Below are 21905 nucleotides of genomic sequence, written 5' to 3'. Positions count from 1 at the left end.
TGAAAACATGACTAGTTTTTCTCTATTGGAATTCAACCATCCAGGTTCAATATAGCTTGAACGTAAAATAGAGTTTTGCTGAGCAGGTTCAATAGACAGATACATGCAAGGGAATCAGGAAAGCTAGTGGACAGTATTTCATGTGGTGATTGTTCCACGGCTTGAGAGGGCAGGCTATGAGGGGTCCAATAAAAAGAAGAAAGTAGGGAGCTAACAGATTTAAGAATCACCCTAAAGCTTGAAGGGTAGAATACATATGACAAACACCAGAAATAGAAAAACTCTGGAACAGACTCTGGAGCCCAAACCTAAATTGGGACATTCTAAAGAAGGAATATAGGAATATAGTTGTCTTCTAATGAATTCTTGGCATTCAACAGAATCTCTTGATGTGGAGTCTAAAAAACACCCAAAGATCTCTAGTATAGCAAGAATGCATGTAAAAGGTATATACTATTTCAAGGTATATCAGAAAGGTCTCTGATTTTAAAAAGTATAGATTATGAACAAAAAATCATCTTATATAACTATAACTAATTACCTTTATTATTTGTAACTGAACTCCTTCGTCTGTTTGAGGACCTTGGAAGCAGCCACATATTGTTTCAATTATTCTATCAATCAATTTTTTGCCTGGTGTGGTGCTATCTGGAGCATTGCCAGTCAAGTGCCCATAAGCAATAAGTTTCTGAAATGAAAAAAGGAAATAAAGATTCTCATTAATCAAATACATATATTTACACATATACTAACTGAATATAAGTGAAAATACAATATGATTGAATATATATTAACATTCTTACCAAAAAAAAACAACCCACCAAGGTCTTATCAAAGTCAATATCAACTTTTTCTGTTGTTTACTACCTATAAATAGGTAAAATCATTTATACTTGCAATAATCACAAAATAGAAACCAACAAGGAGTACTTTGAAAAAGCAAGCCTTGAGAATTTGTCTCTGATGTCCTAGAATTGCTTACTGCCTTCTATCTAAAGAAGGTTTTACTGATAATGCTTTTGTGGAAACTATTTTAACACTTAAATGATATAAAATCTCTTCCCAAGTTAGATCTATCAATCTGCAGCAAAACCTATTTCTATACACTGGCACAATAAAACACCTATTTGTTCATTCATTGTTACATTATGCCTTGGAAGACAAGCATTGATATCGTATTTATAATTTTCTGAAGAAAACAAGGTCAGATACCAGGTGAACAAATCTTTAACCTATTTTAAGTACAAATTATATGAACTCTTCCTAGCCACTGAATTGTTGGTTGAATTTGTGTAATCTGGAAAGTAAGTACCCCTCTATCTAAAGATTGTTTGACTCATAAAATATGTAAGAGGATCTTGTGAGTGTGTGTGTATGTGTTTGTAAGACAGTATGAAAGCATTCAGAAATTTTCTGACATAAATAAATGTCATAGCTGAGGTCCAGCAGTGAAATAGTAAGTTGTGGATATTAACCTATTGCTTTAACTAAAATAGCAGCCACCTAGTAAAATAATTTCCAAATAATGACATATATAAAGTCAGCATCAGGTTACAAGCATTAATGTTCTTCCATTTCACTGATGGAATGAGTCCAAACCAATATTTTCATTATTGATAACCTTAGTAAAGACTTTAGGTCTCTCTAAGCAAATGATTTTTATTACCACTAAACTAGAAACATTTTTTTGCAACTATTATTGTCTAATGAATATAAATAACTATTTGGTTTCTCATCTCAAAAAAGAATATTCAAGGCTTTCACAGAAATATCTGAAACATCAACTGTTGAGCAGCCTTTTAGAAACACCTTCCAAATAGATGGTTATTAGATACCATTTTATACACACCTGTAAACAATCTAGAGATGTACTAACTATGCGGGGACATTTGGACTGACATGCCAACTCAAAAGGTAAGAAGTACTTGTCTGCTTCAATAAAATTGGTCTTTGATTTCACTGGTGGAAGGGTGCTTGATCCAGCTTTTGCTTCTCCATGAGGAGGACTAAAATAAAAAGAGTCTAATTAGAATATCACACTTATCATTACTGATGATAAGTTCATACAGAAACTCAGAATTTCAATTCTAAAAGGAACCTTGCTAATGCAATTCTCTATCTTACCACATGCCATGAGGAAACCAAAGTACCAAAGCTGATTTGCCACAAGGTCAAAAAGTAGTGGCCAGAGCTGTTACTAAACACAGTACACAAGTGTCTAGTCTAATATATTTCCAAAAACCTCTATCTTTTATTAAATATCTCACTGCCACATAAATTTGTTATCATAATACCTTAAAAAGCAATGGGTTTTCTATTTGTCCTGAAGTTAAACTGACCTTTGGAGTTATTCAATTCTGCTCTAAAGATGCTAACACTATCAAAGAAATCTAATTTTTCTAAATATCAATCAAAGTCTTTAAGAAAAGACTTTAAGGATATCTCAGAAGTACCTTTCTTGTACTTATTTATACAAGACTGTTTTATATTTAAATATGCTTTCAAATTATATTTCTTAAGAACCCATTTTAAATGCCTTTCCTATCCTAGGCAGCAGAATACAACAGACACTAGTATGGCAATATGTAAATCAGTGGATGTGTAACCGATGTGATTCTGCAATCTGTATACGGGGTAAAAATGGGAGTTCATAACCCACTTGAATCAAAATGTGAAATATGATATATCAAGAACTATGTAATGTTTTGAACAACCAACAATAAAAATTATATTAAATAAATAAATAAATAAAAATATTTTACAATGAAAAAAGAACCCATTTTTTTAAAAAATGTATTTTATTATAAGCTCACACAAAGAAAACTTATTACATTAAAAATTACTATTAATATTTCAGCCAAGACCAACAAATTTGCAAATTATTTGTATTAAAGAGAAAAAAATCCCACAAACCTCTGTTTTTCAGTTTCAGCTTTTATTTCCTCTGTCAGGGAAAAAGAAAAGAAGCATACATTAGAAAATATAACAGAAAAGTCACTAAGAATTTAAATTTATGCTTTATAAACTCATTTGAAACTTCTACAAAAATTGGGAAAACACAAATTAAAAAAAAAATTGGGTGTTTTATTATATGTATGTATTTAGTATAAAACCAAACATTAACCACCATAGTTGTGAAATTCCCAAAGAATTTGCCTTTCTCAGAGCATTCCCTTTTTTGTTAAGTAACTCTATTAATCATAAGTATTGAATAAAATATTATATATGTTAATACACTGAAGTCACAATATGTAAAGCAAATGATGGATGACGGGAAAACATTCTCAATGCACCAGTCCTATGCATCTCAAGGAGATTATCAGGCCTGAACTATAATTTCTTTTTCTTTCTTTCTTTTTAAATTTTTATTGATTAATTTTTTGGTACCAGGGATTGAACTCACAGGCACTTGACCACTGAGCCACATCCCCAGTCCTATTCTTATATTTTATTTAGAGACAGGGTTTCACTGAGTTGCTTACGTCTTGCTTTTGCTAAGGCTGGCTTTGAACTTTTGATTCTCCTACCTCAGCCTCCTGAGCCACTGGAATTACAGGCATGTGCTACCATGCCCAACTGGTATAATTTCTTGAACATGTTTATATGTTTGAATATTTAAACAATTTTTATATTTATGACTATATATATATATAAGTAACTGTGTGATCAAGAGAAAATATAATAAAATACAATAAAATATGCAGGCCCAATTTAAATTATGGGGAATTTGCCCTTTCACTATTTATAAGGAATGAGCTGAATTAGATAAACCCTACCTTAGTAGAAGACCTTGAAATTTAATTGATACATTGGGGCTCTGGTTAATAGATTAACCCTACTTGAAATCTGGAAGAAAAGCATTTAACCAATGTAACAGGTACAGATGATTACTTTTCACATATACTAAGATATTTAAATCTTATAACAACCCCATGAAGTATGGACTATGATACCTCCATTTTAAACACCAGGAAATCAAAGTAGAGAGACTGAATAATTTGTCTGAGGATTGCACAGTTTGACTGTATGGCTAACTGCATTTCACCAGATTTCAATACCAAGTGATCAAACTGCAGATCCTGGTTATCAGCCACTGTATAATACAGGAGTATCTAAGCATATTAAGTAAAATGTGGGTATTATAAACAACTCAGGCCTATACATTTAGTAATTATTAAAAATATCATTTATCAAATATTATGTATCAGAACAACTATTAAAACATCCATAAAGTGACACTGCCAAATCACCTTGCTATACAATGTATAATTTATTCATTACCAACTATGTACCAGGCATTTGATTTTCAGTATTTCAGTCTAGTTCTCTGTGGACCAAAGTCCTTTCCATTTTACCAGTGGTGGTAATAAAAAAGAGATAGTGTGAAAAATATTACATATAGCTACTTAAAATACTACTTAATAAAGGTTCACAATGTCTATAAAATCTGCATATCAGCTACTAAAATTGCACATTCAGCAGTACAAAAAAGTAAAACTTTATATCACCTTAAAATATGTATGCATAAAGAAAAATGCTGTACCAACTACTCTACATCTTCATATAAAATAATTTTAAAACAATACTTTTCATTTTAAAATATTACCATTATTATTAAGAGGATAAGGTCTCACTAAAACACAGGTATGGTAGAATAAAGATCTGAGGCAGGGAGAGGAACAAAGGTGGCAGTTTTTTTAATAAGGTGAAATTTCATTTATAAAATGATTAGGGAAAAGAGTATTCTGATTAAGTAAATCTTACATTAAGAATATCAAAGAAAGTCAAACAGTTTAAAAAGCACTATATTTTGATACCTTCTTAGTAACTGTGTGACCAAGAGAAAAAACTCACTTCACTACTAGATGACTGCAAAGGTCCTTTATCCTAAAACATACTGGACAACAGCCCACCACCTGCTTTTGTATAGCCCATGAGTTTTACAATGATTTTACAGCCTAACATTTGAACTTAATTTTGAAAACACTAACATTGAACCCTAATGAAGACAAATGTTGTGTCCTCTTAAAAGAATTACATACTTTTCATTAGATCAAAAATTGTATTATTATTTTAAATTTCATCAATAAAATTTATATATTTTTATCTTGTTATTTAAGTACTCTATATAATATCCTTGGATTCTCCCTCTTGGCCCCAAAAGCCCTTTGCAGATAAAGTATGCTGACCCTTGTTTTCAAAACAAAATGATTCACATCTCATAAACCCTACAATCCATTTTACTATATGACTCCATTAGTTTTTTTAATGCCTTTATTTATTTATTTTTATGTAGTGCTGAGAATTGAACCAAGTGCTCTGCACGTGCTGGATGAGTGCTCTACCACTGAGACACAACCCCAGCCCCAAATTCATTAGTTTTTTAAACTAATAAAATACATCCAATACAAGCATAGTTGAAGGTAATGTTTCTCTATTAATTCAGATACCACCACAATTTTCTTCTTCTCCCTACTTCTCTTTGATAGTCCCCTTTTCTCTTTCCATATTGTAAGTGAGGGAAGCTCTGTTCAAAACTATGTTTTTAAAAAATATTTATTTTTTAGTTGTAGATGTGGACACATACCTTTATTTTACATATTTATTTTTTATATGGTGCTGAGGATAGAACCTAAGGGCCTTGCACATGCTAGGCGAGCTCTCTACTGCTAAGCCACAACCCCAGCCCCTCAAAACTACTCTTAAAATAAAACTATGGGCAGGATATAGTGTTGCACATCTGTAATCCCAGCGGCTTGGGAGGCCGAGGCAGAGGATTAGGAGTTCAAAGCCAGTCTCAGCAAAAGTAAGACATTAAAAAACTCAGTGAGACCTTGTCTCTAAATAAAGTAAAATATAGGGCTGGGGATGTGGCTCAGTGGTCAAGTGCCCCTGAGTTCAATCCCTGATATCAAAAACAAATGTACTTTAACCCTCAATGTTTCTAATGTTTTAAATTACAGTGGACTAAATGTGAGCTGTAGTATTTTTCATTTCCCTACATATCTATAACCCACACAATAAGAGTTTTTAATATTTTGACAAAAAACTTTAAAGGTCACATAACAATCACAACTATTCCCACTGATGATTAAGATAGCTTGCATGGTTTTCGTTTGGGTGGTTATCCTTACAGTCTTGCAAAATGCCTATATTTTTACAGCCACACAAAGACTGCCTGTGTTCATCTTAATATATTTCCTTTCAAAGGCATTCAAGGCCACTTAAACTGAAAGACAGTAACATTAAAAAGCAAGCAAGATTAAAAGGACCAGAGGCAATGGAAGAATGGTAGAGATTATTATTTATCAAAATACATAAATTTGCAAATTTTAAACCACAATATTTTAAAATAAGTTGAATATTTAAAAGAATATGCAATACTATGTTTGCACAGCAATACACAGTTTAAAACACTTTTCCACACCTTATCTAATTTTATTCTCACAGGATAATTATTCATTTTTTGGTGAGGAAAATAAGGATCAGATTAAATGATGGCTTATTCTGAGGACAGTGAGCTGGAAAGTAGTGATCCAGAAACTAATTTTCCTTGTCTTAATGTAGTATCCATTGTGCTAATTTAAGCAAATTTCTATTAAGTGGTACAACTGAAATGAATAAAAAATATATCCTAAATTATCAGGGTAAACTTATAAAGCAGTGGTTCTCAAAGTGTGGTCCCAGGACCAGCAGCATCAACATCACCTGGAAGTTTGTTAGAAATGCAAATCCTGGATGGGAGGGCAATTGGGCTGCAATAATGTCACCCTTCTGATCACCAGGGTTGATTCAGCTGAACTGGCTGGCTAGGCAAGTGTCCCCATCCGCCCTCATTGCTCCATGTGCATCCCTCCTGAAGCTGCACACCAGGTCAAAGGGGACCTGGTACAAGAAGACTGTTCTTCAATCAAGGTTATATGAGTAGCTGCACTCCTCTGCTAGAACTTCCAAACAAGCTCTTAAGCAATGCAAAACCCTAGGCCGTCCCCAAACATACTGACTCAGAAACTCTGAAGGTAAAGTCCTATATCTGTATTTTCACAAGCATTCAAGGGATTCTAAAACACAAACAAGTTTAACATCATTGCTATGAGGTCTTTGCAAGACACAAATGAAAGACAGCTGGGTTTTCATCAATATATCCATAGGCATTTATTGTTTCTGTAAGATTTCTTTGACTAGGTTTTGAATGTCCTGTAATACAATCTTTGATACTGTGTTTTAACAAATTAGAGCTTGGTTAGCAGGCTCAAGAAATAAACTAATTCTCAATTATTATAGAAAAACATCCAAAGAAAAGACTACTGAAGCATCAAAATAAGCAGCATAGTCAAAATAAAAATCATACAATGTTTAACTGTAAAATACTTTCTCATTAAATTCAGAAACACGGTTTGACTATTGCTGTAGTTTGGATACTGAATGCTCCCCAAAGGCCCCTTGTGTTTAAGGTTAGTCCCCAGGGTGGCTCTATTGGAAGGTGATGAAATCTTTAAAATGAGGTCACAGTAAGAGGTCTTCAGGTCATTGTCCTTGAAGTGGATAGAGGCTTCCCAATCTCCTCCTCATTCTTCTTTGCTTCTTAGATATGAGGTGAACAATTTTGCCCCACCATATGCTCCTGCCAGATATGGTATCTTGTCACTGGCCTGCCATGATGTGGGCTAATCAATCACGGATTGAAACCTTCAAAATTGTGAGATAAATAAAGCCTTTTTTCTTATACTTGTCTCAGGTACTTTGGTATGGTAACAGAAAGCTGAGTAACATAACCACAATCAGTTAAATACTTTCAACAATGCTCTGAAAAATACTACATATTGTAACTAGATAATATGTGATAATATTATCATTTCTGAGCTAAAATAAGATATAAACCAGAGACTTGATTTACTTAGTACTGTGTAACCATAGCTCTTTTTAAAAAATCCCAGAATTTGAGTATTGAAATTCTTTCAGTAATTATTTTCTATTCATTAACTCGTCTATTCCTTCAGAACTATTTTTATAAAATTTTAAAATAATCTCTTAAAAACATATATAGATGGAAAATCTTTTTAATCAAAATTGGAGGAAATGGGTCACAGTGAATTAGTATAAGAATATTTTCTTACAGTGTCTTGAAAGGAGCACAAGTTTTATTCCTTTCAAATACATTCAATAATTGAAATCAAGTCAGCAATATTTGTAAGGCATAGAAGTCATTTAATGAGCATATGCAAGTTATATCTCACCTCCTAAAATATTAAAAATTCTCTCTCATATTATTTTTACTATTATTTAGAAGCTTCCTTCCTAACTGACAATACAAATATAAACTTCAACACAATACCTGCATGGAATCAACATCAATTTTGTCTTATATATAATGTTGTTTATAGAACAGCAGCAGTTACTCAATGCTGACTCAACTGGTAATTTAAAAAAAGACTTCAGTCAAATTAATAGTTTTTAGTAAACACATTAGAATTTATAAATCCAAAGTGTTACTTTAATACTATGATCCATCCAAATTATGTACACAAAGCTAGGAGTAGTGGCACATGCCTGTAATCCTAGTGACTTGGGAGGGAGGCTGAGGCAGAACAAGCCTCAGCCATTTAATGAGATCCTGTCTCAAATAAAAAAGGGTGCAGATATAGCTCAGTGGTAAATCCCTGGGTTCAATCCCCAGTATATATATATAAAAAAAAAGTATATGCAAGCATTATTCTGAGGGGGAAGTGCATAACTCTCATTAGATTAACAAAGAAGCCCATGACTCTATATTAAGTTGTTACAGGGTCAATTATGATTAAAAACAGTGAGTTGAATTGAATCAACTACGACAATACATATGAAAGTACTTTTTACTAGAACTAAGTATTTTTAATAAAACACTGCAGAAATATAAGGAATTACTCTGGAAAATAACATTCCTTTGGATGTAAAGATTATACCAGGATGACTTTTCCATCCTGGTATGGATAGAAAAGTAACTTTAGAAACACATTTCATACCAGAATTAAAATACAGGAGTTAAAGAGAATGGCAGTAATCTAGAGCAGAGAAAATGGCTTGAACTAAAGCTGTCACAAGAGGAAGGAAAAACTGTAAATTCCATGGGCAAGGAAGAACAGAACTACATCATTTGTTGGGGAAAGGGTAGTTAGCAAAGAGAGATCTGGCTTGCATGGGTGAATGAAAGGTACCATTAACTTAGACATAAATTGTAGTTTCTCATAGTGTCAGGGAAGCAGTGGGGGGAAAAGTTGAAGAGGTAAAGTCTGAGTTGTGTTTTATTTTAAACTATAGGATGTTCAAGTGGCAGTATCTAGCAGGATCCAAGATAGGTTGAGTATCCCTCATCTGAAATGTTTAGGACAAGAAATGTTTCAGATTTTATAATTTTTCACATGTTGGAATATTTGCAAAAAAATTACTGGTTGAGCAACCCTAATCTAAATTTGTGAAATCAGAAATGCTCTGAGATCACCAATTTCCTGAGAAACAAGTTTTGGATTCTGAAGCATTTCTGATTTTGAAATGATTTTCAGATTAGGGATACTCAACCTGTAAAGGAATTTGAAGACTGGGAGATAATATGACAGAGTTTTTTTTCCAAAATGGTCAGTATGATATTTGTTATGCATATTCTGCAAAGTGACCTTGCCACAACCCCAAGATCAGCTAAAATCTAATTCCCCTTCCCTTGAATCTGGACTAATCTTAAAAGATTCATTTATAAATAACAGAATGCAGTGGAAGTGATAGCATACAATCGCCAAGGTTGGGTCAGAATAAACCATGTAGCTCTCGCCTGATTCTTTTGGAATGCTGGGTCTCCAAACACCCCTCTTGGGATCTAGAAGCCCCGATGTGAGAACCCCAACCAGGCCACTTGGAAATCACAAAAAGTGTCAACAGTTCCACCTGAGCCCAGCTTTCGGGTCATCACCCAGGCATCAAGCATGTGAATGAAGAAGAATCCAGAAGATTTTAGTTCCCCACCATTCATAACTCCCACATTCATTTGAGTCTTCCCAGCTGAGGTTCCAGACATATCCCACCAGAACTCCAAACACATAGTCTGTAAGCATAATAAAACATTCACTGTGTCACACCAAGAAGTCTTGGGATGTTTTATTATTCAGCAATAGATAACTGAAACAGAAAGAGCTGGAGACATAAGATGACTGGGGTTTGAAACAAATTCTTAGCAAATGGGAGGGAGAGATAAAGAGGCACAAATTACTTCAAGAACATGGAAGATTATTTCAATGTGTTGTGTGAGGGTATGATAAGGAAATCAGATAACTAAGAGATAACAATGCTTAATAAAATGCACCTACTGTTTTGCCTTTGCCTTTGTAATGCTCCTTAACAACCTCCTCAGAATCTGGATAATCTACAGTTGACCTGGCAAATTGACTTCTCTCCTCAAGATGGAACTCAAAATTCACCTCATAGGTGAAAATTCCAGAACCAGCAACAGCTTTCCATCATTTCCCACACTCACCATCAGTATTTATGTGCTCCCATAGAAAGGGAATAGAATATGTAGTACAATATGATATTTTGATGTGTTTGCATTGTCAAATGGTTAAACTAAGCTCATCAATGAATCTATCATCTCATGTATTTATTATGTTTTGTAGTGAAAATATTTAAAAATCCACTTAGTAATTTTCAAATATACAATAAGTATTGTAATCACAATAGTAAAATCTGGAAACAACCTAAGTGTTCACTGAATGAATGAAATACATAAAATGTGGAACATACACACACACACACACACACACACACACACACATACACACACAGCAGAATCCTATTCAGCCTTGAAAGAGAGGGAAATCTTGTCAACAGAAACAACATGGTTAAACCTAGAGGATATTACGCTTAGTGAAATAATCCAGGTATAGAACGCCAAATATCATATGATCTCATTTATATATGGAATCTAAAAAAGTCAAACTTAAATAAACAAGGGTAGAATAGTGGTTACCAAAGTCTGAGGAAGAAGTTGATCAAAAGGTACAAAATTTCAAGTGGAACAAGAGGAATAAGCTTTAGTGATCTTTTAATAAAATTGGAACATTTAAAAAAAATTTTTTTTTCATTCCTGATACCTAGCACAGTGTGAGAAACACAAAGTAGATAGTCAGTAAATGTTACCATATTAAGAAAAAAGAAGAAGAAAATAAAATCTCCCCTGTCCTTCTCTGTTATTTCCTTCCCTTTTCCTTTTCACATCTTCACAACTTATAGTTCTTAAATCTAAAAACAGGAATAGAAAGTGATGCTGTGAGTATCCAAAGCTACCTATTTTGAATTAATTTGGAGTTTAACCTCGACTTAGATTCATGGGTTTTCAAGTCATTTAATTGGTCAGAAGAAACAAAGCTTTGAAACCTAGGTGATCTGGGGAGGGGGGGGGAGACTTTTTTGCTCATCAGTCTCAAATTCACAAATGCTAACCAGCTTTTCTCTTCAAACAAAACAAAATGTAGTAAATGGTCTCAATCAATGGTTTTCAAAATTGTTTAACTGCAAACCACAGGAAGAAATATTTTAGAATGAATCCCAGAACATACATATGCATATGTTACAAAAGTAAAAATTAAATTATTACTCTTATTACTTGCAATATATTCTCATTTTCTATTCTATTTTATTAAAAACAATAACACTAGACATAAAACACAGAGACTTCACAACCAATGGTGGTTTGTAACAACTAATACAAAATTTGTTGGTACTATACACTAACATACAAATTCAAGAAGTTTAATGAGCCAGATATGATGGCAAATGCCAGTACTTCCAGCAATTCAGGAAGCTGAGGCAGGAGGATCACAAAGTCAAGGTCAGCTTCAGCAACTTAGTGAGACCTTGTCCCAAAATAAAAAATAAAAAGGGATGGGGATGCAGCTCACTGGTCAAGCAACCAGGCATTTAACCCCTAGTAATGTGAGGAATATAGAGGAGGAGGAAAAAAGCTGCTAGAAATCCAAGGAAATAAATGTGAAGGCACATTATAATCAAATTAGATAAAACTAAACACAAAGAAAAATACCTTGAAAGCACACTATTTATAGAGAAACAATGCTTTACAATGACAACGGATTTCTCACAAAACATTATGGTGGCCATCATCTGGGGGCATTGGTATGACATTCCAAGAGTTGAAGAAAAAGAATGATTACAGAGTTATGCATAAGTACATATACATATTTTTTTCAGTGAAAAATCCTGAAGGAACGAAATATAAAATCAAGATCTCAGATGAAAGATAATAAAAAAACAGTAACCACTAGACCTACCCTGAAAGAATCTGTAAGATCTTCAAACTGAAAGGAAATGTTAAAGAAATTCTAAAATATCAAAAAGAATGAAAAGTGTAAAGACACAGAGAAATGTAATGGTATCCTCCCTCTTCAGTTTTCAAAATATGTTACATATTTGAAGTAAAAATAATAATAATAATGTCACTTGTTGCTCTTCATATATGTGGAAGAAATTTTTAAGAGAACCATACTATAAAGTGGGAAGGCAAAGGGATAGAATTCAAGTTTCTACAGTTTACTTAAATAGATATAATGCTGATATCAGTGTGTTTTAAGTTATGAATGAATAATGTAAAGCCTAGCAACCATTAAAAAAATCAAATGTACACTAAGCAAACACCACAGAAAAAAATGTAATCCTAAAAATTTTGAGAAACCCATATAAAAGCAGAAAAAGGGTCAAAGGGAAGAAAAGCAATACCAGAAAACAAAAATAAAATGGCAGACTTAAGCCATAACATTATCAATATTACATTAAAATATAAAAGGTCTAAGAATAAGAATTAAATGACAGAGTTTGGCAAATAAAATTTTAAAAACACAAACCTACTATAATAGTGTTCCCAAGGCCTTGGATACATTCCAAGACCACAAGTAGATGCTTGAAACTATGGAAAAGTACCAAATCTTACATATACTATGTTTTACCTATACATGCATACACAAAGTGGATGCCTTTTCCATCTTTATGACTGATCATACACTATGACCATAATTTTTATAGTCTGAGATATGACAGCAAAACTAGTATGAATTTCTCTTACCTTCACAAATTTATGAATAGTTGATCTATTTTACCGCAGATTCTACCAAATGCAACATAATATTTTTTCCTTTATTAAATCAAGAACTTCTATCTTTAACTTAATGGAAGCACTTTCTACCTTGTGTTTGGCATATCCAAACTGCCAGCATTACTAGTCTTGTGCTTTAGGGTGTTATCAAGTAAAATAAAGGTTAACTGAACACAAGCAGTTTTGACAATGGACCCATAACTGAGAGAGCTACTAAGTTATTATGTACAATGTGGATATGTCACACAAAGTAATGATGTACATCTGGGGTAGAATGAAGTAGGATAGTGTAAGATGTAAAACTTAAGAATTATTTATTTCTGGAATTTTCCATTTAATATTTTTGGACTACAATTGACTACTGATAACTAAAACTGTGGAAAGCAAAACCCCAGGTTAAGAGTGTACTACTATTTTCACTAATAACAACATACAACTAACTTCAAATACAGTATATTATAATGATACAGGTAGTTTGAAAATAGATGGAAAAAGATATCAAAAGAAAACAGGAGTGACTATACTAATGCCAGCTAAATCAGGATTGGACACAACAAGAAAATGACTGAACAAAATACATTACAGAACAAAATACATTATATAATGATAAAAGAGTCAAAACAGCTGGAACACATAAGCAATCCTAAATGTGCATGCAATAAACAAGAGCTTCAAAAAACAAAGACTGAAACATAGAAGAGAAAGAAAAGACAAATCTATAATCATAGCTGAAAACTTCAACATCTTTTTTACCATTAACAGAAATGTTAGACAAAAAACCACCAAAGAGATAGAGCTAAACAATACCATCTATTAACAGGATTTAAATTTATAAAATAATCCACTGAACAAGAATAGAATACACATTCTTTTTAAACGCCCACAGAATATTTGCCAAGACAGTCCCCACACTAGATTATAAAACAAAACTCAACAAATTTAAAAGAACTGAGACAGGGTTAGGTCTGTAGCTTGGTGGCACAGCGATTGCTTCGCATGTGTGAGGCACTGGGTTTAATCCTCAGCACCACATAAAAATAAAATAAAATAAAATAAATAAAGGCATGCTGTCCATCTACAACTACAAAAAAAAATTAAAAGATCTGAGATAATACAAATAAAATAGGAATCAAGAGGAATAACAGTAAGATTTCCAAACACTTAGAAATTAAACACAATTCTAAATAATCTATATGTTAATAGGAAGTCCCAAGGGCAATTTAAAACAAAAAAAGAAACAAAACAAAAATGACAATCAATTTTGTGGGATACACTGAAACACACTGAATGGGAAACTCAACAACAAATACTTCATTAGAAAAGAGGAAAAGGCTCCAAATCTAAGCTTCTCAGCTTAGGCAACTAGGGGGGAAAGTGCAGAATAAATCCAAAGCAAGAAAAAAGAAAGAATACAAGAGCAAAAATCAATTAAATTGAAAACAGAAATAGGAAAAATAAACGAAAAAAGCTGATCTTTGGAAATATCGATACAATGAAAATTTCTGATTATCAGTGGGGAAAAAAGTCACAGAATAGCACAGGAAAAAAAAAAGACACAGAATAGTGGAATAAAACAGGGTACTATCACATACAATGCAGACATGAAAGGGACAAGGTGCAAACAACTCTACAAACATCAACTTGTCAATTGAGATAAATGGACCAATCCCCCCTCCAAAAGAACAAATAACCACATTTCTCCCAACATGGAATTAATATTTTGAATAGTTCTATAACTACCAAAGACATTAACAGTTCAAGAACTACAAAACATGAAATCTCGTAACTCAAATAGTTTGAAAAATTCTACCAAATATTTACAAAAGAATTAACACCAATTCTATACATGTTTATAAAAAGCTTCTCAACTCATTTAATGAACTCAATGGTTTTTCTGGTTGGTTGGTTTTTTGTTTGGGGGCGGCGGGTACCAGGGATTGAACTCAGGAACACTCAACCACCAAGCCACATCCCAGCACTATTTTGTATTTTATTTAGAGACATGGTCTGAGTTGCTTAGTGTCTCAATTTTGCTGAGGCTGGCTTTGAACTCTGAATCCTCCTATTTCACCTCCCAAGTTAATGCTGTTTTAATGATAAAACTGGATTGTTACATAGAGTAGAATGAACTTGGCAAAGAGTAGCTATAAAAAAAAAATCCAACAACAGGAACTTGATATTAAAAAATAAATACTTTCTCCTAAGATCTCAAACAAGGCAAGTACATTTGTACTCTCATTACTTCTATTCAACTTTGCACTAAATGGCAGGGGAAGGGCAGAGGAAGGGAGAGAGAAGGAGAGAAGAGGAATAGAAACATTTGGACTGAAAGGGAAAAAAAATCATTTTTCCAAAGATGACATTATTATCTTAAGTAAAAAATTCCAAAAAATCCTGAAGAAATATCTCTTAGAATCTGCAAGTGAACTTGCAACTTATTGAGACCCTATCTCAAAATACAAAATACAAAAATTAAAAGAAATAGGCATGTAGCTTGGTGATAAAGTACCCCTGGGCTCAATACCCAGTACCCCTCCCCCCCCAAAAAAAAGTTATAAAAAGGTAAGACTATACATTTTTTTTAAAAAAAACCTTAAAACTGAGCAATAAGAGGGCTGGGGTTGTAGCTCAGTGGCTGAGCGCTTGCCTTACGTGTGTGAGGCAGTGGGTTCAATCCTCAGAGCCTCATAAAAAAAAAAAATAAAACAAAGATATAATGTCCAACTTAAAAAAAGAATTTAAAAAAAAAAAGAGCAGTAAGAAAACAAACACCAAATTTTAAAATGGGTAAAAGACTCAGACATTTCCCCATAAGAATGCATATATTACAAATATACGAAAAGATGTTCAACACATCATTAAGGAAATGCAAACAACAACCACATCTATTAAAATAGCAGTAGTTCAAAAATACTGACACTACCAAGGGTTGGTGAGAATGTGGAGCAACTGGAACTCACACACATTGCTGGTGGGAATGTAAAATGGTATAGCCACTTTAGAAAACAGTTTGGAAGTTTCTTATAAAGTTAAACATATACTTACCATATGACCCAGCAATCCCACTTCTGGGTACTTATCCTAGAGAAATGAAAACTTAAGTTCACATAAAAATCTGTACATTAATGTTTATAGTAACTCTAGTCATATTCCCCAAAACTAAAAACTCAATGAGTGACAGAAAAACAAACTAATACATCCATATAATGTAATAGTACTCAGTAATAAAAAAGGAACAAACTACCAATACATGCAACAATTTGAATGATTTTTCAAAAGCATCCTGAAAGAAGCCAGTCTTAAAGATCACATACTATAGATCCAATATGACATTCTCAAAACAACAAAATTATATGACAGAATAGATTGGTGTTTGCCAGTGTTCAGGTATGTAAGGAGGGGTATGGATATAAAGACACAGCAAAAGGGAATTTTTTGAAGTGCTTATACAGTTCTGTATATTGACTATGATAAAGGTAACAGAAATTTTCATGTGAATTAAAATTCATGGAATTGTACTCCACAAATCAGAGGTAATTTCACAGTAAAAAGCAAAATTGTAAAGCAAAAATAAGACACCTAGGCTCATTCCCAGACTTAGTGAATCAGAATTTCCAGAATTGCAATGCAGTTGGTTGCATTTTTAAGTGCCTTGGTTTATACTGGTGTATATCCTTTTAACATGATAAGCCTGATAAGGATGAGTACTTTTAACTCCTTCATGTACATTTCTCTATCCATTCTGTCACTTCTTTAGGTAAAACTCTCATGGCTTATCAAGCCAATTTATCTTTTACTCAGTGCTAGAGTGATCTTTAACAAGATAAAGTTCAAGCTCTTTAGCATGGCACATAAGACCTCCATGATTTGGCCTGTCTACCACTCTCATCTTTCTCTATGCCTTTTTTGTATTTCACAACCCAATAATAAAGAAATGCTGCAAATCCTATAAAAAAAGACCTACTGTTTCACACCTATAGGCTTTTGTTCAAACTATGTCCTCTGCCTGAAACCCACTTCACCATCAATTTGCAAATACTTCTCAAGAGAGCCTCTATCATATGTTCTGTGTTACTCCCCAACCTAAAAATCTTTTAGTGGTTTTCCATCACCTATCACATTTTCCATGAGCCTCATCTCTTATCATTCCTGTTGTACACTTAAAACACTAATTGTTCCCCTACCTCTCACACAATTCATGCCTTAGTTAATGATGTTTCTCCCTTCCCCAGAATATTTTTCCCACTCATCTTTTCCTGGGTAAAACCCATGCATCCTTCTAAAATAAACAGCTATTATCTCCAAGAATTCTTCTCCTCCATTAAAGGCCAAGATAATTACACTTCTCTATTCCCATAGCTTCCTTTGGTTATTATAATCACAGCACTTACCTTATTATATTGCATTTTTAAAATATTAAATTTATTTTTTCATCCCTTTCAATTTACTTAAGAGCAAAGACCAAATTTTATATATTTATATTCCTTAAGCTTAACATAAAATCTGGAACAAAGGAACACTTAAGGGTTTCTTGAGAAGAGCAATAAATGAAAGAGAAATTTTACCAGATAACACACATCTCCTTTTCTCCAAAAGGAAAAAAGTGTCTAACCATGTGTCAGTAACACGTAAACCTCTACCTATAGCTCATTCTCCTAAGCTTATCATGTTATAAACTACTGTCAACTAAACACCTTAACTTGAATGTCCTACCTGCATCTCAATCTCAATTTAAATATAATGACTGTTTTTCTTCCTCAACCTCTTTATCTCAAAAGTGCTTCCTTATATTGTCATTTTTAAACCAATCCAAGAACCCCAAATCACTTCATGAGAAACTTCAATATCATTCTAAATCCTTACTTTCCTTCCTTCCTCATACTCAAAGAGTTATAAAGTCCTATTGATTTGCTGAGATCTAAGCTTTCCATTTTCAGTGCCTCAGGTTCAAGTACCCTCTTCTTCAAACCTGGGCATGGCAACTATTTATTAGTTCAATGGTCTCACTGCCTACCGTTCTGAATCCCAGCAATTTTTTTTCTCATAATGGCAACATGATTTTCTGAAATACATCATCATTTCACTCCTTTGCTTGGCACCAAAATGTCTATAAGAAAAAGCACAGCATAAAAAGGTCTTCAATGATCTGGCTTCTGCTTTCTTCCCTATATATCTCACAGTCATGATGAATTTCTTATAGTTCCTGAAGAACAGCCATGCTTTCTCATACCTCTATGCCCAAGCAGGAAGTTTTACCTGTAAAATTCTATAGTATGTTCACCTCGCAATCTTCCAAGACTGAGGTCTAGGGTGATAGAATTCTATCTGCTCCACAAAGGTATTCCTAATCCATGACCCCAATACCCACTACTACTCCTGGAAAAAAAAAATGATCAATTATTCCTTTAGGTTTCCATCAATTTCACATATTTCTACTATAATACCAACTTATTACATATAACATCCATTTATTGCAAATCTGTCTCCTTCCATCCTAGGAGATTTATCAGTTCCTTCAAGGCAGGAACTACATGTGAATGGTCCCAGCTTCCCTAGTTATCTAATACAATTGTGAGACACAGTGAAAGCTTCAACAAATGTTTATTAAATAAAATGGCAAAAGTTAATCAGTCTTTATATTGTCATCCCCTTATCCCACCACTAGGGATTGAACCCAAGGGCAGTTTACCGCTGAGCTAGATCCCCAGTCCTTTTTCTTTTTTGAGACAAGTTCTAGTTAACTTGCCCAGGTTGGTCTTAAACTTACAATCCTCTCCACTTCCTGAATAACTGGGATGACAGCTGAGATCATGTGCCACCATGCCCAGCTTTTATGTTGTTCTTTAACTCTATGGTAAAATCAGAATTCACAATAACAAAATTTAGTATACAAAACATTAGGTTGTCCCAAAAAGCCACAATGAAGCAAAAATCTACTATTTTGCTTTTAAAAAAAGAAAACAACTAATAAACAGGTATTCATCCCCCATATACACAAAATAAGTTGGCAAAATTATGATGAGTGCCTACAACTTTTAAAGAATATACATTGCTCCTAAGTGCAAAGTAAAAAAGTTATTTTTAATACTTTCTCAATGCACCTTTCTATTCTTTCTCTCACCTATAACCTCAAGCTATCCTTAGGTTATATAGTTCCCTCAGGCCTATCCTAGTCCTGCTATGCCCTATAAAGACCCATGCTCCAAAATTATTCCATTCTCTTATTATTTCAAAATTTATCATTCTATCAGTGGGGCAAAACTCATATGAAAAGCAAGAGATTCCTCTCATGAAACTTAAGGACAGAATCCAACTTGAGTAACTAATGTTTAATATCCGGCCAAAAAATATGCATTTTAAAAAAGGTAGTTATAAACATAAATAAGTAGTGAATTAATGTAATATGAAAACAGCTTTCTGAGACATTTCCTAATGGATGAGAAAGAGAAGGAAAAACATAAGTTCATCCACTCTGGACTAAATGAATTATAATCAAGTTATACTACAATGGACACAATTTCAGCTCACTGATTTCAAGAAAGCACTTATCAATATGAAACATGAGAATAAGAACAGCTACAACTCACAGTATTGTTTAGAAATTCAAATGAAATAAACAATACTCAATAAGTACTCAATAAGTTGCAGGTTCTATAACTGAAAAGAACTTGGTATTCAACTCCATAAAGAATGCAGATCCAAAACTTTGCATAAATAAATGAATACTGATTTTTTCAAAACTGGGTTTTCTATAGACATCATGTGACTTTGTGTCCTCGGTCTTCCATATCTAACTCACTTGTCTTAGCCTTTTAGCTGCTTCTCATTCCTCCTGGGGTCTAGCAAAAGCTTGCCATCAACCTATTTTTCTACACTACTGAATATTTTTTTCATTCCACAATTTAGCAGTCACCTGGAGGGTAACAGCAACGGTTTTTAACTACATAATAATTTGTATTAAGTTGCTCTCATTTTTAAGTTGTCTCGACTTAACTTTAAAATTTGTCTTCATGAATCAAGAATATTTTCATTTAGTAATTCTGAGATTCTGAGAGTTTACCAAGAAGAGAAAAAGATAAGGACAATTAATAGGAAGTGAATATAAATAGAATGATTTTTAAAATGGAACTGAGCACCATGCCTGGGGCCTTGTGCTTACAGTCCCAAATACTTGGAAGGCTGCGACCAGAGGATGGCCTGAGTCCAAGGGTTCAAGGCCAGCCCGGCTACTACAGCAAAAGCCACTCTCAAAAAAAAAAAAAAAAAAAAAAGAAAGAAAGAAAGAAAGAAAGAAACTGAATTATTGCTACATTTGGATACTGGTCCATGATTTAAGGGTACCACCGGCCTTCCGTTCGGTGTAACTTTTGGGTGGTGGGGCCTACTGAGACGTCCTTAGGTTATTCAGGAGGGTACCCTTTTTGTTCTTGGCTAGAGATGTGACTTTTTGTTCCTACACATGATCTTGCCATCATTTACTACCCTCATCAAAGGCACCACGCCTTTGAACATCTAAAATCGTAAGCTAAATAAACCTTTATTTCTCTTGAACTATTTCATTGTAGCAATGCAAAGCTGATTAATGTAAATGCTTTGATATTTTTTAATGAAAAACTCAGTATTAAAAATAAGAATTTAAAAAAGGTGTCTGTGTCTGTGGGTATTTGTTTTGTTTTGAGATGAGGTCTTACTGCATTGCCCCAAGCTGGCTTCAAATTAAAAATCCTTCCACCTCAGCCTTCCCAGTAGCTGGGATAACAAGCAAATACAAGAATTTAAAAATTCAAAAGAACTTAAAAAATGCAACATTCTTAAGAACATCTAATTTCCTAATATTTTAATTTCTTATATACTTCTGGGAGAACCAAATTATTAACAGTGACTATCCTACACAAAATATTTGGGAATATTAATTTACTAAATCAACAAAACCTTTTCATTAAGAAGTTTTAGTCAAACAAACTGGTAAAAAAAATATATATATTCATTACACAGAACAACATTAGGCAGGCAAGAGTAGCAAAATCACACAAAGCTCCTCATTTGCTGTTAATGAAAGATAATACTGCTTTTAAAAATGTAGGATAGAAAACATCAATGAGCCTGAATTTGTAGAAACAATTTGGAAGAATGTTACCAAAAATCCAATTTAATAATAGAAATCTGAAAATATTCGTATATATAATGTTGATGATTTTGAGAACCTAAAATTTTCTTAGGGAAACCAGAATTTTGAATATTAATTGCCTATTCAAGTGTGCTTTTTAAAATGTAAAAGAAAATTAAGATTTTAAAAAATATTTATGTCATTAGAAATAGTTAGCCAATTAGATAATAAGATAGTCACACACAAAGTTTAAGATTTTTTCACTGATTTTTTTTTTTTAAGGGAAGCATATGCTACAGATAACTAAGAATAGTACCTTTTCCACTTAAGAGTTTTTCTCTAACAGCCATAGAAACAGGGATTAAGAAGGGAAATAACAACAACAACAAAAAACTTTTTCTTCATAAAACAACACAAATGCGCTGCTCATTTAGGAGAAAAAAAATTCTTATAATTAACTCCAGTTTCTGCTCTTACATCTCATAACAGCTGTAGACCCAGAATTCAACAGCATTTGCCATAGAACTCCTATCCTCTAATAATTATAAAACTTATTTAGGGGCACCATTTATTTTTAAAGCTTATAATTAACTGCTAACTGACATCAGACAATCTATACCTTATTTTTATTCTTCACATCAATAGAAGATTCACATAATTCCATTCTTA

The 21905-nt window shown here is 33.2% G+C and overlaps 1 protein-coding gene across 4 annotated transcripts in view; it reads right to left on the bottom strand.

The window, feature by feature from the left end:
* Arfgef1 (ARF guanine nucleotide exchange factor 1) overlaps window positions 1-21905 on the bottom strand; it is a 107913-nt gene that overhangs the window by 75946 nt on the left and 10062 nt on the right. For all 4 annotated transcript variants that reach the window (XM_076836350.1, XM_076836347.1, XM_076836348.1 and 1 more), the window contains exons 2-4: window positions 2914-2944; window positions 1850-2006; window positions 542-688 (exon numbers count right to left, since the gene is read on the bottom strand). In XM_076836350.1, coding sequence (XP_076692465.1) covers window positions 542-688; window positions 1850-2006; window positions 2914-2944 — 335 coding nt within the window. The remainder of the gene's footprint in view (window positions 1-541; window positions 689-1849; window positions 2007-2913; window positions 2945-21905) is intronic.

Source organism: Callospermophilus lateralis, chromosome 16, assembly GCF_048772815.1.
Source record: "Callospermophilus lateralis isolate mCalLat2 chromosome 16, mCalLat2.hap1, whole genome shotgun sequence".
Classification (NCBI taxonomy): domain Eukaryota; kingdom Metazoa; phylum Chordata; class Mammalia; order Rodentia; family Sciuridae; genus Callospermophilus; species Callospermophilus lateralis.
The sequence above is the reverse complement of the archived record's forward strand: the minus strand, read 5'-3'. Positions and strand labels throughout refer to the sequence as shown.